Consider the following 19,068-nt stretch of genomic DNA (forward strand, 5'->3'; position numbering starts at 1 on the left):
TAAATATTTTTCTAGATCCGCCCCTGTGTCAGTTCCATGCAATCAAGGGCGTAGGTTTGATTTTGAAATTGGTGGGGACGGGGACATCCCCAGAAGCTGAGCTGCATCTGTCATTAAAGACAGTTCACCCAAAAATGAAAATTCTGTCATAATTTACTCACCCTCAAGTTGTTTCAAACCTGTATGAATTTATTTCTTCTTCTGAACACAAAAGAAGATATTTTGAAGAATGTCGGTAACCAGACAGTTGATGGACCCCATTGACTTCCATTATAGAAAAAAATGCTCAATGCCGACATTCTTCAAAATGTCTTCTTTTGTGTTTTTGACAGAATTATGACAGAATTTTCATTTTTAAGTGAACTATCCCTTTAACAGAAATAAACTGTTGGCTGTTGTAATAGCAATTTTTATCTCACTGGGAAAAACAGCATCACAGGGTTAAGGAACACTCAAAAGGCAAAATTGTAATAAAGAAGAAAAGGCTTTATTCTTTGAGGAATCTTTTCGCAACCGCAGCCACCCAGATGTGAAACAGAAAGCCTACTGACATAATAAAACTGAGACATTTTATACAGGTTTCTGACATTCTTGACTCCTCCTTTCCCAGTCTCTGTAAATTTCCTTAAAGACATCTAGTATGGACTGGTTCTACCCCCCCCTGGGCAGGTCATGCTGTTCTTTGTCCCTGAGAAGCCAAAAGGCCTTCATTTACAATCTAAATGACCTCCTGCTTTCCTCAGGAGGGGGCCTGGGACCCTACTATATGACATCCTGTATTCTTCGACTAAGATTCTTTCTCGTGCCTAGGTGTTTGTTATCTCCCCGGGCTATCTGGTTTATTACATCTGCTCTTTCCTACCCCCAATTCAGCTGTTAGAAATGCTTTTACACACACTCAAATGAAATCAACAAGTTTTAAATGAATGGACACAAGAACAATGAATTTTTCATTAACATCTCCCCCCTGTTTATCATTCTCTGATAACCAATAAAATAATAAAAATTCATTTCTATTTTCTAAAATCAATCAAACCCATTTTACTATTGAATCCCCAAGAATACAATCACTTCAAGTCTTTACATCACAGTTATACTCCTCATTGCTGACTTTCATATACCTGATCATTTTACTTGAGTCTTGTAGAAAAATTAAGATGGAAAGGTTTAGGCTGTTTTTTGTAAGGATAGGTCCTCAATTATTTAGCAAGCAAATAAATATTTATATGAAGCCGGGCTATATGAATAAACACTGTCATTGCACTCTCGACCTGGATCGAACCCTCAGTCACCTCAGTATAAACAAGAACTAGTATAGTAAGAATAAAGAATATTATAATACCGAAAAAAAACGTAAATGATTATAATTTCAACTTCTGTTACTCGTACCATCTGCATAATTTTGCAGATGCAAAATTAATTGCAAACTGTACCCATTAATAACAAAATTATCAGAATTACACATACAATCATAACACTATGTATTTAGCCTTTTTCAATTAATCACAATATTTTGTCAGGAAATGGTTTTACTTCTAAAGCTATATTTAATTAAAATCTATTTAATAAAATCTAACCAGAAAAGTTTTATCATTTGATCATTCGTTGTTCGAAATTATCCTTGACTTTTCCATTACATACCGTCTTTTTTTTATTTATTTTTTTATCACCATACTTCACATTAATTAAATTAATTAATTAAAATCACAAAACTTTTCTTCAACCATTAATTGGTCAACATTGTTCCTATGTTCGTTGCCCCATGGACGTTCCATCTTCACCATTTTGACACTTTGTGTGCTGTTGAAATGGTCTTTTTCCAACGTTGGCAGGAGAGGTATGTTCTAGCGCATATCCTTGATCTTCCACTTTATTCTTCGTTGTGGCGTATGGGGTTGCTGATGTTGGTTGGTATAGTTTAAGGTGAGATGCTTGGACCCAGATCCTTCCAAGATTTTCCCTTAGATCACGATCGCACCCCCACTGGAATGAGTCGTTTACTGTCTGCTGTCACCTGTGAAGGCAGACCTTAAGTGATTTTGTTAGTGACCGCTTGTCTTGTCGTCCCTTTGGTGTGACCTGTGGATTCAACAGCCTGAAACATTATTGTCACCAGATAATTTTTGCTCACTGAATATCACTCAGGGTCCTTGTCCCCTGAAAAAAACATTCAACCCACGTTGCTCATGTTAACAAAACAATACAGAATCAGTTCTGTGTGGTTCAATCCATCCTGACATCCTGCAAAATGAAAATTTTAAGTTAGGCATTACACAGGGTTAGGCACTGTTTCTTCACTTTGCTCATGCCATGCGCAAAAGTCTGCATCTTCTGTAAAGAAAAACAAATGTTGAGGTTATTGTCACATAGTTTTCTTTTGTCTGCTGTGCTGCCACATCTGCTCCGGCGTTTCCTGTCAAAACAATTCTTGTTATTAGCACACTTAAAATACAAACAATGCACACAATTAAACCCAATGTCCTCCCAACATTTATCTTCCCACCTGTGCGATGGCTTTCAGCAAATGTGAACCCCTTAGTAAACCAGATCTAGCTGGTTAATACAAATAAAGTTCTTCAAATAAACCCCTCCTGGACTTTTACTGTCCTCATATACCGATGAGGTCAAAGCTAGATAACCTCTCAGCCTGCTGTGAAGACAATGGGTTTAGCCCTCCCCCCCTGGATTTACTGTTTTCCCACCTGTGAGGCCGAAATGTCTTTGTTTGTGGCCTGAATACAAATTATCCATACTAAAAAGTTCAAAGACTCATCTGACCACTTGTTTTACTGTGCGTTCTCTTGTTCCCGCCATGAGCATATTCATCCTCCTCTTGATGCACAACACCCATCTCGTGCATAAATTTAATATAATAAAATTCTCTTACTTTTATCAGACGCTTTTATCCAAAGCGACTTACATTTCAAGGTACACATTTACATTCTTATCAATTCTTGCTTTCCCTCGGAAATTGAACCCATGACTTTGGCGTTACAAGCGCTAACGCTCTACTGTTTGAGCTATAGAAAACTGCAATATTTGTTCATATTTATTTGGTAACATATGTTTGGATAAAGTTTGCTAACCCAAACGTTGTCCTTCAGCCAAATTTCCCATTTTTCCCTGCCTCTGAAATAAAAATATTACTTAAAGCCACAATTTCATCTTCTTATCAAATTGTTTTTTTTTAAGGCAACGGCCCCTAGTCTCACAGCGTTTCTTGCTTTTCAAGCCTATTGTTTGGTCTCTTAATCAACTGTCATCTACGAACATTCTCCAGGTCATCAATTGGTCAGGTCAGGTCGTGTACACTTTGTCAACGTCAGTCGAATAACAATCTTCCCCTTTTTACAATACATAACTGTTAAGGGCTCTCTGGATAATCTGATATTTACTTAGCCTACTGTACGTGTTTGTTGCTGTCAAATTTATAACTTTTTCTCAAAACATGACTGACGGCTATCTACGACTTCACAATTCTAATTTATCAATACTTAAACCTGTCCAGAAAGTAATTCAAATCTACTGCACATCATGAATGACCAAAATAATAATTAACAGACAGAGCTCGATGATCAATCAACTTAAAGCTCATCCTGTTCTGTGTTGCCTTCTCATCAGATTGACTCACAATCCTCAGCTTACTTTCAAATTTGTCATTTACCTTAACCCATCTATAATGCTAAAACACTCTTTCCAGAGGTTAATGACAAATTTATACACACTATTCAGACAGAACAGTTGTCCTAAACTAACACATACTGTACAAAACATGAATTAACACTCACACTCATCCCTGACTATGAACTGCTCATATTTCTTATTCATATCTTTTCTCTAAAAAGATTTAAATTTTAAATGACATTTTAACCTTACATTTTCCTGTATCTTTTATCTAATGTTTTTATGGCCTCTTAACCAGTTTCAAAGCATGTCTGTTCATTATTCATTTGATTTTAGAAAAGTCAGCTGGATTGTTTTGGTTCATTATCTTATTTTGCTCCAGCTTTCTTTGGCTGACTGATAACAGAAAGACAGACAGAGTACCATCCTCTTCCTCCACTCAAGCAGTCTCTTTCTCTCTCATTATAAGCAAATAATCTTTTCAACAGCCTCCTAGGACTGTAACTAAAATAATCATAGTCATAGTCAATCCTTAATAGTTCACAAATGTCAAAATACAAATGTTTGACTCAAATTAGAACCGTTACAATAATCTAAAATACATTATGCTATGATCTTTTTTCTAAGGTTATTTTTAGTTTAAATACTCAATTCACCTAACCTTCGTTTTTCAGAAATTTCTCTTGACTCATCACAAGCTGTTCTCATCTTTAGCCACCACCATGTCTAATGACCTTCAGGAGTTAAAACTAGTTCAATATCAAACATTTTTCTTTGCCCATAAGGCAACCAACATCATGTTCCTTATGTCACATCTTTGATCTTCTGTTAAAACAGAACGGTCAAATGTTTAAGGTGACAAGCTATTCGAAGTCCCCGTAATCAAGATGGTTGTTGGTTGTGCTCTGTGATTCTATTTACATATTACTGAGATTGGATGTAATTGTCTCTATATGATAATTAAGCTCTTTTAAGTGAAGGAACATTTTGATATATATATATTGGAGTGGAAGTTGTAGGGAACAGACCCCTCTTTGATGCTCTTGGCCCCAAGTAGCATCACAACCACTCCCTTCTTGTAGGTAACACCTCCCGAACCTGGTGGGCAGGTGCCCCAGTGGCGGCGATAGTCCCTGCCTTAGGTTGTTCCCATCTATGGCCATCAGAGAATCTTACCCGTCTTTGGGATCTACGCCTCCTGCACACTGAGTTATGGCTCTACTTCACTTGAGCAAAATTATCATAGTTTGTGGTAATGAATTTTTTTTTTTTTTTTTTTTTTTTTTTTAATCGAGGTAATCAAGAACCATCATATCCACTTGGAACATTTAATATTGACATTCAGTGTACTGTTACTTCTGTAGCCGGAGCCATCGGCCCTGTTTTATGGTGGAGGCTAAAATCAGACAAAGAAGCGGTCAAAAATGTCACTTCTATCATTTAAGGTCTGCATTATTATTTTAAAGACTTCTTTAAAATCATTCAGTTTTACTTTTAAAACATTTACAAATTGTCCTCTAAATTTGTCAAATCTGATTTGTTTTAGCTTTTCCACATCTATGAATCTTTTCAACTGAAACACTGTGCTTTACACAGCCTCAGACAACAGCTTTCAGCTGATATTGAATGAGAGAGAGACTCTTGAGGCATTCAGGACTGGTACACTGCATTCTCATAAACTTTTAACTTCAGACTTTATCTACCATCTTTTTCAACTGTAGCCCATCTTAAGGCATCTTTTCCATGAATTACATGTATTGTAATTTAGACATAATATCCACTCAGAATGAGTCTCTGTTGTACTGAAACTGTGGCAGTTTCAGTCACAGCACATGCCAGATTCAGATAAGCAAACCTGATTTGGCCAAATCACAATCTTATCTTTTAAAATCAACATTAACAAGCCTTTTTTTAATCAAATGCCTTTTACACATTTTACATTTAGCAACTGTTAATCCTGTAACACTGCTTCTGTTTATTTTATCTTAAAGAAATAATACGAATTATTCTAGTTCTTAATAACAATTTCATTTCAATTTTACTTCAATGTTTTCTCTAGGAGTTTATCAATCTGCTTCTATGATTCAACTTTTGAGGCTGCTCCCTGCTTGTGATACATTTTTTTTTGATTATCATTATAAATCATTCATTAGATTTGTCTCTCCATATCATCTAAAACCTTATCAAAGCATTTCATTCAAAACACAATCATCCTTTTAGTGACCGGTACTTTTAAAATATTTTGCAACTCATTTAGTCTTATCTGTAATTTTATGTCAACCGGTACTTTTTATAGTTCTTTCCTTTCAAAAGGAATTCCTTACACTTAAATCTTTCAATCTTCTTACAACTTTCAAAAGTTCCAACCATCAACTTTATTTCTCCCTCATTTACTTTTACAGTCATACAGTGCGCATACAGTCACTGAATGACCCAGCTGACCGCAATAAACACTCTCTGTTATTCTGCCTTTTATCTTTCTAACAGCTTCACCCTATTTTGCACTTCTGAAACATTGTGTTGTATTCAGGAAATGCAAACAGAGCCATTGATAAGCAGTTCTCTGTCTTTTCTTTTACAGTCCAAATTCAATTACAATAGCCAAATTATAATCTTCATCATATCAACATTGATCTACTTTCTAACCCATATTAACACAGACTTTTCTTTAAATTTGTGTCATTTTGGCACTTTCTTTCTTTGGAGCCAGTTAAGTTATTGTTTATCTTTCTAATTACAATCAAACTTTTACTAAACATCATCTGCAAATCTCTTCAGAGCGTGAGCAGAACTGCTTACAGCATTTGCTCTCTTTTATCTCACTATTTATCAGGACTGTTCAGTTACTCTTCATACAGTATTAAAACTTTAACGTGTCATTAATTTCATCAACACTGGTTTTTAAAAGCTTATTCTTCTATCAAATGGTTAGTTTGCAGATTCAACTTAAATCACAAAATTGTATTATAATTATTCAGTCCCACTTATCTCTACTGTTTCACAGAAACCACAAGATTCCCTAAATCTTGTTCTCGGTCTCTAAATTACACACAGCTATCCTAGATGCTTGCACCTTCAACTCTTGTTACAAAAATATGGCAATCTATTCTTAAATACCCTTGTTTTCATAACATTAATACAATAAAGCACATTCACATCATTGTTATTGCATGGCAGAACATTAATTTTCATAAGCGACACGGAAAATCTAAATATTCTAAACGGGTTTCACAAAGTTTCTGATTAACTTTAGTCACACGTGTCTGGGGAAGTTATCTCCAACCCATAATTTCCTTTATAAAACAATATATTTCCTTAAATGGCTTAATATCAACAAAATATCCAATCTCTGGACATTTTCTAATTTGATATTATCATCAACAACACTGATTACAAAACAAGTATACATTTAACATTCAGAAGCTGGTTTGAACAAGCAAGCGCTGTTGCTGTACTCCCAGCATAGCTGGACCCTTTAGGTTCAAAAGACAATCGTTTTACTTAATGAAACATTCCTTATCCTTATATCATGCCAATCCCTGTTAATCATACTCAACGCCCCATTTCCATCTAAAACTCACCTTTCGTACCATTTCAACTTAATTTGACTTAATCAGGCGTTCATAAATAGTTCCATGAACTCTATCGTTCCCTACATGTCAGTTCCTTCTGCATCTGCTCAATCCAACAATTCACTGTTTCCATCAGGAAAAACATCCTATCTTCCCCTACATGTCAGTTCCTTCTGCATCGACTCTGTTCTCTTTTATCTGCTTCTTTCCCATCCAACAATTCACTGTCCGTTCACAGTTTTACACTCATGAACAAACTTCAACAACCCTTTCTGACTAGTAACGGATAAGTTAGCATTTCAGAAAACCCTGTAGGCTACTTTTGTACAATCTCATATGCTCATCATTCACAACACTGCTCAAATCATCAGTCATAGCTTTGCTCAAAGTTTCATCAGCCACACATAAAGATCCTTTACACACGTTTAACACACACACAACAACCATTCTGTTTTCCCTCGTTCTTTTCTATTGATTCTTTTACAACATTGAGTCTTATCTTACTCAAGGTTCCCGCCTCAGGGAAATACATTTACATTTACCACCATAATTATTTCTCTTTTAACAGAAAATTGGTGTATAAAAATGATCTACTTTACTGTTAGATGACCCCATTTTGGCTGAATCTCCCTTCTGGATTTCACAATTTCGACACGTGTCTTACAGTATCTGTCAAACGTCTTCAACAGACCCAATTTTTTTTCATTACCCAAAATCGGTCGGGTTTCTGTAATTACGTTCCACTCAAAATCTTCCCAAAGGCACTTTCTAGCGCTCGATTAATTTCTGATTCACTTAATTGATTTGATGTGGCTCTTCCGTCCACTTGTACGATTGATTTGATGTGGCTCTTCCGTCCACTTGTACGAGATTTCCTCAGGTTACAGAGTTTTTGAGTAAAACTAATTAATCAGCAATTGTGATTATCTGAATCACCTGTGGCACTTCCGTCCACCAACGAGCTTAAGTGTGGTAGAACTGATCCGAATCTGTCAGATCAATTTCTTCCCCAAAAAATGTGTGATTATCTGAATCACCTTTTCGCTCGTACCAAAAGCAAAACTCAGCCAATATGGTTCACGTTCACTCACAATTATCAAATTACACTCAACTTCAATAAAACAATTTTGCCGTTTCTTACCCAGAGATGCTTTTCTGTTTTTCCCGCAATCGTCGCGGATTTTTTTTATCCTGGTGGGAGTTTTTCTTTCACTGGTCCTGAGTGTGGGGTATTTGCCTCTCTCTCTCGTAATCTGTTGAGTTTCTATCTCAAACCATCGAGGTATAAGACGGCTGCCTGGTGCTGCCGAGGTTGTGCACTTTCCCGTCAAATCCGTTCTCAGGACCAGGAGAAGAAGCGTCCGCACAGGATCCCACTTCTGACACCAGCTGTAATAGCAATTTTTATCTCACTGGGAAAAACAGCATCACAGGGTTAAGGAACACTCAAAAGGCAAAATTGTAATAAAGAAGAAAAGGCTTTATTCTTTGAGGAATCTTTTCGCAACCGCAGCCACCCAGATGTGAAACAGAAAGCCTACTGACATAATAAAACTGAGACATTTTATACAGGTTTCTGACATTCTTGACTCCTCCTTTCCCAGTCTCTGTAAATTTCCTTAAAGACATCTAGTATGGACTGGTTCTACCCCCCCCTGGGCAGGTCATGCTGTTCTTTGTCCCTGAGAAGCCAAAAGGCCTTCATTTACAATCTAAATGACCTCCTGCTTTCCTCAGGAGGGGGCCTGGGACCCTACTATATGACATCCTGTATTCTTCGACTAAGATTCTTTCTCGTGCCTAGGTGGTTGTTATCTCCCCGGGCTATCTGGTTTATTACATCTGCTCTTTCCTACCCCCAATTCAGCTGTTAGAAATGCTTTTACACACACTCAAATGAAATCAACAAGTTTTAAATGAATGGACACAAGAACAATGAATTTTTCATTAACACTGTCAAGTGTCACTTGTGCCATTGTTCTGAGCCTTGTTTTCAGTCTCCTAAGAGCACTGAAACTTCTTTCAGCCTCAGCTGATGAGATTGGGATGACAATGATTTCAACTTCATCAATTTCATCATTTCAAAAAATGAATTTTTGCTTCTTGTTAAATTTAATTAATTAAAATAAACAAAAGTAACACAATTGTTTAATATTTTGTCACAACTTAATTTAATTGTGTTCAATCAACCTAATATATTTAAAACTGAAGTTTACTTACTTAATTTGTGTGAAAACTACATGAATCATTTTTGTTGACAACTAACTGGGCAGTGGATCTGTATTCCCATCATGCTTTGCAAGAGACTGCATTAGGAGGGTAAATTTAGGGATTAAAGTGTTATTTTATGTGTTTTTCTGTAAATGGAAAGATGTTGTTAGTTAATGTTAGTGTTTAATATTCAGTTATGTTAGAAACTTAGAGGACTTTCTATAAGGACTGCCGGTGTTATATCTGAATGGCTTGGTAAAATGCACTGTAAAAAATAATATCTTTGAAAAACGGTCAATGACTGTCAGCTACGGCTGTCAAACAAAAATGATTATGGCATCACTGTGATTTTACATATTGAGATCTATCGGAGTTTTGACAACCTGAAAATATGAAGGATTTTTAAAAAGCGAAAGTTGAGAACATTTCGAATTTCAACATCAAACAGAAACACACTGAAACAGCGAATCAGCGTATGAATCTCAACAATGGTTACAAACAAAAAACTTCATGCAGAAATGCATGCTGGGCTATGGTGGCACCCAGCATGCATGGTGGCAAAAAGCATGAAGCTTTTTGTTTGTAACCATTGTTGAGATTCATACGCTGATTCTTGATGTCTGTGTTTGAGTACTTTCTGCTGCAGATTAAAATTTTCAGAAAACATTTTTTTTTTTTTTTGCACTGCTCGATAGCATGATGTAGTGTCATAAGATTGTTATAGCTAACAGGCCATATATAAATTGAATGCGCACCATCCATATACTCATAAACTTGATCAGATCAGTACTTGTTGATTATGAGATCATTAAGAATCATCTGATCATATTTTCGCTCGCCATAACAAATGTATTTTATTAAAATACAGTTAAAGCAGCCAGAGAAAAGCTAAAAGAAGAGTAAAGGGTCAAGAGCTCAAATAAAGGAGCCATTAATCACGATTCTGGTGACTTCAAATAAAACATTCAATGAAACATCCACATCTAAACCTCATCCATGACTCCCAGCATGCATTGCTGCATGAAGCATTTCGTTTGTGACCATTGTTGAGATTCATGTGCTGATTCTTGATGTCTGTTTGATACCTGTAAGATTCTGTACGACCTGTGTATTTAAAAATAAATTGTAAGTTAATTGCATTAAGCTAATCTTTTATGTATTATACTCATCTTTCAAATGTTAATATTAAGCAGCATTTGAAAAAGACATTGAAAAAGAGGCATGATGTGATTGGTTGAAAAAAAAAACCCGTTAATCTTTAAGTTTTCATGAATTAAGATTTAATTTATTTATTTTAATGTATTGCTTTATTTATTTTAGAGGATTTTATGGGATACCATATAAAATATACCTATAATTTTTTTTCATAAAAACAAACTCTCCTCCACCCAGTGCTGTTCTGTCCAGAGTTACATTTTAACGGCCCTATTTTGCACCCGCGCAAAGCGCGCTTTTCCATCCACAGAAGCACGTCGCTAAACTAGGGAATGAACTTGCGCTCCCTGGGCGGTTCAGCGCAAAAAAGGAGGCGTGTTCTGGCGCAAACAATCCCTGGTGCTATTTTACTGTTCCATAAAACAATTGCGCCACTGGCCAGAAAAAACCTAGTCTAAAGTCAGTGGCGCGTTGCGCGTTGTTCATTATGCTATTTTAAGGGTGCATGCTTGACCATAATGTATAGTGTGCACAACGCACAATTAGCATTCTCTAATCTACACAGAAGCAGCAGTTTTCATTTTTGCAAATCATATTATTACAAACGATAGATAGATAGATAGATAGATAGATAGATAGATAGATAGATAGATAGATAGATAGATAGATAGATAGATAGATAGATCACATGCTGTCACATGCGGTCACATGCTGTTCCAATTAGTAATTCCTTGTTTCCAAACACATCCTTCGTTGTCTTTTTAGACAGCGGGTCTGTCCACGGCGTCACTAAGTCTGCTTGGACATGTCAAAATGGCAATCTGGTGTTCCCCAGAGGGACATTTGAGCCATAAAGAGGACCCTGTTTTTAAGAACCCCTTGTAAAACCCCCTAGTTCAGCTTGGACTTTCTGTGACTTTACAGCCTTGTGACATTCCACACACACACACACACACACACACACACACACACACACACTCGTGGACTTTCAACCAGAAACCCACCACGAGATGCAACTGAAGCACATAGGACATTACCAAAATGGTGATATATTTCTGAGGTGCCTTTTGTTATGACCATGTCATATTGGGGTGTCTACGATTTTGTCATGTGGTAATCAAAACTTTAAATGTGTATAATTCTGCATATCTCCTGTAACTTTGCATTTCTACAACCTTCATGTGATGTGTCTGATGTCTATGGAATTCTCTCAATATAACAGAGCCAAATTCCAATAGCAGAATGCAGTAATATACATTGTTTACACATTTCATATTTCTGGAACTGGAAGGTTTAAGTCAATCGTCCCTGTAACTCGAGCCAGGAGATCGTCCAAACGAACAAAGGATCTTCCCGCTAGAAAGATCTCGACAGCTGATTCGTCCTTCACGAAGAAGGGGGGCGGTACATGGGACACTGGTAAAAGTCCAAACCTTCAGTTTCCTCTCTCTCTTCTCTCTGATCCCTGCTCTTCTCTCTTCGATCGCTCTGACCTCCTCCTCTTCTCCCCGGCTTCAAGAAACATCTGAAAGGCTCAGGCCTTCTCCTCGGACCAACACATGTTCGAGTCGTAGCTGCCGTTCTTTGCAACTAAGCTCATCCGTGCCTTTCCCCTCAAAAAGGGAAATGATCTAACTTTCTCGGTAACTTAAATTCAAGTAAGCCTTTACATCGTCTTGCGAAACGACCCAGAAGACGAAGCCAGACGCAAACCAGCCGGACACGCGCGCCTCTGTTACAGCATCGCACTGAAAGAGCACAGAATTCTGCAAGTATATTGAGTTGATAAAAGTTGATTTCCTGGTGTCTCTGAGGTCTGTGAATTAAGTTACCCTTCTTCCTCTTCTCTTTTCTTTTTTTTTTCTTTCTTTCATTTCATTCTGATCACTTATGTTATTGTTTGGTTATATGTTGTTTGTTTATTGTTTGCATTTTTACGTACGTTTATATTCGTAGCTCATATAATCTCTAGTTTTGCATTTATTAAAATTCATAAATACTTTTCACTGCCTCTGTGTTTGAAGAATCCACTTTTTATGAAGTCAATGAAATCAAAGATCTTATTTAAGCTACAAGCTCGATATTAGACTACATTCAGTAGTTTTAATTTATAAACTCAGAAAGTTGGGTGTCCGTGGCCAGGGCATGAAACTCTTTTGAAGTTTGTGAATACCTCTTCTTGACTGTAATGATTTTACATTTGTTTCGCTGGACGAATTAAATGTTGGTCAGATAGTTATAGAACAAGGTAATCTCGATAATTGATAAAATAAATGTACATGCGACTTATGAATTATGACCATGAGTCATAAATATTAATATTCCCAAGATTCCCCATATTCTTGAGCTAATTCATATTTACCCAGAGTCGTATTCGCTACAATAGATAGACAATTTATTATAAAAGCATACATCTAGCTTACACATTTACCCACATTATTATACGCCTGTTTAATCGAAGCTAATTTGGGTGTGTTTCTCCATCCCCAATGTCACTTCTCTCTATTTTACGGCCGTGACGAGAGCGTTGCTCTCCTTGGCTGTGAACCGCTCCTGGTGCGTGCCTGGCAAATCTGCCGTTATAATAGCAATACGCCAAGGAAAAAGTGCATCTGCTCTTAAAGGGAATGTGAGATGTCGCTCTGATTGGTTTATTTCACGTTACGCCCAAACCACACCTATGAATAATGAAGCTACTTCAGACCAACCCCTTTTAGATTTGCGCCGGGCGCAAGAGTCATTTATCCCACCGGGAAAATAGCAACAGCGCCGAGACCCGCCCACAAAGTTACTTGCGCTTTGCGCTTTGACACTTGCGTTTCAGATCGTTAAAATAGGGCCCAGTGTGTTAAAAATCTACACAACATGTGTCAAATTCCATCAACACATCTTGTGTGTTGTTTTTTAACACATCTCTTTTTAGAGTGTATATACACGGACCCTAGTGATACATACCTGTTTTTATGTCTGTATAACTGTCAATCTCAAACAAACTGTCTATTAACCTTATCATCCTTGAGTCTCTGTTCCGTGAGATTTATTTATGTTCATGAGAAGGGTTGAATATGTGATAAATGAGCGGTTTCTTTGTTTTTCCGTTTAGAAGACGAAAACGAGAAAACGAATTATCCGAAGGTACACGGACCCATTTATTATAAACAGTTCCACCTACTGGCCGGAACAGATAATGATGAGAAAGCTAAATGAAAGAAGCGCCTGTGATATAAAAATTTGGGGCAAAATAGAAAAGAGTACATGGGTGTCCAGATGTGTTTTTGGTTGAAAAGTTGAACTTTTAACTTGACATTGCGAGAAACTGAAAAGCAGATAAGGAGCAACAGTCAAAGACACCTGTTTAACACATGTTTAGACATGTTTAGACATTTGAAAACATTTGCTCTTTTTCATTACCACTAAGTACGGGTCAATATTATTCGACGTTTTATAACGTGAATCATCAAAAATATAAGGGTTGCTACTCAATAACAGCAGATTTAAAGGAGGACAATTTGTCTGTTGTTATCTTCATTCAAAGATGTCTGACGTCTAAGTTCACTGCACTGAATAAACTGCTTTTGTGAGGAAACACCTTATCATTTAATGAATCGACTGCCTGTCCTCTAATCTTCAACATGTTTTAAGTATCTTACTGCTCTTGTTTTACTGTGATTTCACATTATAATGTTGTCTTTAACCATGCCACTGTAATTGTTTTGAAGTCACCATAATGGTGATTAGCTAGAACAGAAATAGATTAGATTAGATTAGATTAGATTAGATTAGATTCAACTTTATTGTCATTACACAAGTACAGGTACAAGGCAACAAGTTTAGGTCTAACCAGAATGAAACAAACTAGAATATAAAATACTTTAGTCAAACTATTCTTTGCATGAACATTGAAATTTTGTTTATATATATATATATATATATATATATACACCTGTAGAGTAGTGGTCTGAAACGTGACTGAAAAGAAAGTGAAGGCTTGTTGGATTTCATACGGCACTGTTCAGACCAATCAGTGGCTGACTTGACGCAGTGCATGCCGGTTAGAAATTTTGTGCGACTTGATAAATTACATGACCATATATTCTGTCATATAAGCAGTAAGTGTAAAAAAACCAAATATATACAGTATATATATATATATATATATATATATATATATATATATATATATATATATATATATATATATATATATATATAATTTAGACCAGTGGTTCCCAACCCTGCTCCTGGAGTACCCCCAACACTGCACGTTTTCTTTGTCTCCTTAATCAAACACACCTGATTCAACGCATCAGCTCATTAACCCATGTGATAATGAGCTGATGAGTTGAATCAGGTGTGTTTGATTAGGGAGACAAAGAAAACGTGCAGTGTTGGGGGTACTCCAGGAGCAGGGACGTGCACAGGGGGGTTGCTCAGGTTGCCCGGGCAACTGCCCATATGCCCTTCTCGACTCACTTTGCCCTTCCGAGGGGGAAAAAATAAATAAATAAAAAGTACAATGGAGGCAGAATTTCACGTAGGCCTAGATAATTTTTTTTTTTTTTTTTAAAAACCGCAAAGCCTCATTCACTTCCATTCGGGCACCGAAAGTGAAAGTCAGTAGGGGAAGGGCAAACTCTGTTTACGTGGCTGCAGCGCTGCACGCGACCGGCACATGAGCTGAGCCTGCATGAGCGGACCTAGAAGGAGATTGTCGCGGTTGTCAGACGACTCAACGTTGTCGGAAAAGGTGAGTTTGTGATGTATAACAAACGAACGATCATCATCAGGGTTCCAGACTGCGACCATTTTTTGAGAATGTGCGAGTTAAAATTTGATGTGGTCGCATTTGTGCAAGTGCATGGTCATGCATGTAGGCTACTACTCAGTTAAATTCACGCATGAATTTTCCTGCATTGAACTTGTTTTAGCGCCCGCCAAATTGATTTTTTGTCCCGCCAAAGTCTTATTTGATCGGTGAGTAATGTAGATGAACTGCTGCGCGTGTGACAGGAACAAGCAGAGAGAGAGAGAGAGAGAGAGAGAGAGAGAGAGAGAGAGAGAGAGAGAGAGAGAGACACCCGTTCGCGCGCGCGCACTCTCTCTCTTCGGAGACAGGCGAAAGTGTAAACAAGACACGTACCGTCTCCAAACTAAGCGCTGTCTTGCTCTCTCTCCCTCGCACATATTAATCAAAATAAATCGACACGGTGGTAAAAGGTCGGAAGACCAAAAGTTTCATGTGGGGCATTTTTTTCCTGAAATACCGCTGGGTGTGAATTGTGCTAAATAACTTGCCTTATCTTCTCTGAAAAGCGTTCCGGACATTCAGCTGGCATAAAACAACACTTTAATAAAAAAAAAAAAAAAAAAAAAAAAAACTATCCAGTGATGAAATGTTTTCTGTGTTGACAGAAATCTTGGATGTCCATGTCCTAACTGCTGGGATAATCACACAACGCGCATGACACGTCCAATACGCGAACTAATGACTCCATTGAACCGATTTATTTTAATGAATAGTTAAAACAACTGATCTTTCCAACAGTGAACTCAGTAGACGTCTGAATCGGTGTATAACTAATCAGTAACACTTTACAATAGGTTCTATTTATTACATAAATAACATAAAAAGTACAGTTTGCTTACTCAAGCTTAAGCTTTAAAATAAATAAAACCATTTGTTTTTTAAAAAGCGTATTACTACATTTTTCCACACAGTGCTATCAAGAAGAATCGTTAAAGAATCGGATCAATAATCAGAATCGTTAGTGGCATTATATTGATAAAATCTGTGTTATTATTAGTAGTAGGCTAGTTAAGGTGATTGCGTGCTGTATTTCAGTGTTTTACTTCTTTGTGTATATTGTAATAAAGACCCTGTTATTCTCAGTCCTTCATATAGCCTGTGAGTTTTTTCAGGGGTGCCCTTTTTTCAGGTCAGAGCAACTGCCCCTCAAAATTCCTGTGCACGTCCCTGGTCTTCAGGCAAGATTAATTCTTAGATTAATTGGGTCTTCACGCTGTTAAATCTCAATAAGAACTGCTGTAGACGTGTGTCTAAAGTATTTCTGGTTAGTAATAAGTGAAGCTGGTAATGCTGTTTGTGGAGATGTTTAATCCTCCTCTGCTGAGATCGTCAGATATCTGTTAGTGTTTAACGTTCTGTTGGGATGTAAAGTGTTTCTGTATTGTCTGTTTTGTGGGTCACCATTGTGCTGAAGAGTAGGGCCTGTGCTTCAGTCCAGCAAAAGACCACTGATGATGTGCTGCTTGTTACTATATTTAAAAGGCAGTAACGGTATTGTAATGATGTCTGTTAACTTCTTTGTAAAATGTATGTTTTTTAATTTTTTTTTACATTTTCAGACAAGTTTCAGACATGCATAAATTATTTGTAGTTTAGTAAATGCAAAGAAATCCACAGTCCGTCATTGTCCCAGCACTCTTTTGTGAGTTTTGTGACACTTTGAGTAAATTATTGAGATAGGACACAGCGGCCAGGTCATGCCTCCTCATGAAGCGGACTTCCGATTCAATGTAAATGTAAAAAGAGAAGTGTGAATATGTCCAGTTACAACATTGGTGAAGCTGCAGTTTCTGTTTCACTAGCAAAGATCTGTAATTTATTTGTGTCTTTTGCTTTTTTCAAACTAATCCATGTTAATAGGCTATTTTCTACAACAGTTTCTTGACTGTCTGTTGTTAGCATTAAGAAAAAGACTGATAATGGCTATCTGACCTGAAAATCTCCTCAGAGTAAAGCAGTCTAGCCACGGACCGCCCACAGTCAAAGGTGTGGCTGTGTGAGACTCAAGTGAATGTAAATGAAAGTAGGAGCAGTTTGCTGAGGAATCAGATTTCAGCACAACGCTTGAGGTGAAATAACATCCAGAATGGGTAGGCAACAAATTAAATTACAATAAATAGAAGATAGGTTGAAATGTGTATATACTGTGGCAATGGAGTAAATAAAGATAAACAGTGAATATGTCAGTTTTTTTTTTTTTTCAAAGTGGATGCATTTCATACATTTTTTTATGAAATATGAAGAGGATTTGCCACTTTGTCACTGATAGTATTTTTAGGTGTGTATTTAATTTTCTTCTTAAAAAATATGTACATGCACTCTTTGTCATTTTGTTAGTTTTTAAATGGTTTTCTTGATAACTTTTTTTTCAAAATGTGAGTTTTAATCGAATCCCAATGGTCTGTCATTGATCGGCTCTGTCACTAATTCAATCTGTCATGAAAGTTTCAATTACATTATATTCTTTACATCTGATACTATATGGATGATTTTATTTTCAGAGGGGCAAAGGCGGGACAGTCTAAATTCTGACACTCCTAACAGTAAGTCATTAAATTATAGATTATATAGTTACCATGTAAATTCAGTGACAGTCAGTTGTTTTTTGAGGTTTCTATATGTAATAGGACATCTGGTTGTGAATAATTTACATAGGAATCACAACCAAACATTTTTTTTTTTTTCATTTAATATTCAGTAATGTAAATCTGAAGCCAAAATACTCACAAATGTTTACATTTTCAGTTACTATGGTACTGTAGCTATTTCTACACTTTTCAGGTGATGATTTTTCAAGTTTCTTTTTTCTTTACAGTATTTTGTTTTGTTTTCCAGTGTGTAATCTGAGGATTGTTCTTCTGGGGAAGAATGTATCAGAAAACTGCAAAGTTAGAAACTTGATCCTGGGAATAGATATGCGTGAGAATGAAGAGCTGGCAGCTTTAGAGCAGAACAATGTAATCCCAGTCAGTGGAACGGTGAAGGACAGACACATCACTGTCATTAACACTCTTCATCTGCTGAATCCAGACATGTCACATCATCAGATCACACAGACGGTGAGAGAGTGTGTGTATCAGTCTGATCCAGGACCTCACGCCTTCATACTCGTACTGCAGCATGAAGACTTCACTGAGGAGGATGTGAGAAGAGTGAAATATGTGCTGAAACAATTCAGTGAAGAAGCGATTAAACGTACCATCGTGCTCACGACTGATAAAGAAACACACACATTAATTAGTTCTGTAATCAGCCATACTGCACAACTGATTGGAGGCAGCACTATGGTGCAACCGCACACTATTAATCAGTTGATTAAGGACTGTGGAGGTCGACATCTGCAGCTGGATGAAACAAACACAGAATTGCACTCAGATATATTTACATGGGTTGATCAGATGCGCAAAGGAAACCAGGAAGACTATCTCACATGTGACATATTTCATGATTTTAAAGGAATGTCTGTGGATGAAGAGCCAATCGAGGACAAAAGCACGAGTTCTCACCACAATGATTATGGAAAACCCAGAGAGAGACAAAAAAGGAGAAGTGATGAAGAAAGTCCCTTTTGTAAGTTTTCAGACTTGCTATTTTAAGATTGTGATTCATTAACTATAGTTTCAACAAAATACATTTGAGAAAGTCAAACAACTTGTCAAACAGGTTTTAAAATTTGATTTGACTCTTAGAGATACTAGA

General features: G+C 36.9%; 1 protein-coding gene across 1 annotated transcript in view; it reads left to right on the forward strand.

The window, feature by feature from the left end:
- LOC311291741 (GTPase IMAP family member 8-like) overlaps positions 1-19,068 on the forward strand; it is a 92,172-nt gene that overhangs the window by 63,200 nt on the left and 9,904 nt on the right. Inside the window, exons 3-5 of the mRNA XM_084410960.1 lie at positions 17,318-17,459; positions 17,871-17,912; positions 18,205-18,939. Coding sequence (XP_084267086.1) covers positions 17,456-17,459; positions 17,871-17,912; positions 18,205-18,939 — 781 coding nt within the window. The 5' untranslated portion in view covers positions 17,318-17,455. The remainder of the gene's footprint in view (positions 1-17,317; positions 17,460-17,870; positions 17,913-18,204; positions 18,940-19,068) is intronic.

The sequence above is a fragment of the Rutilus rutilus genome, assembly GCF_951802725.1.
Source record: "Rutilus rutilus genome assembly, chromosome: 1".
NCBI lineage: Eukaryota > Metazoa > Chordata > Actinopteri > Cypriniformes > Leuciscidae > Rutilus > Rutilus rutilus.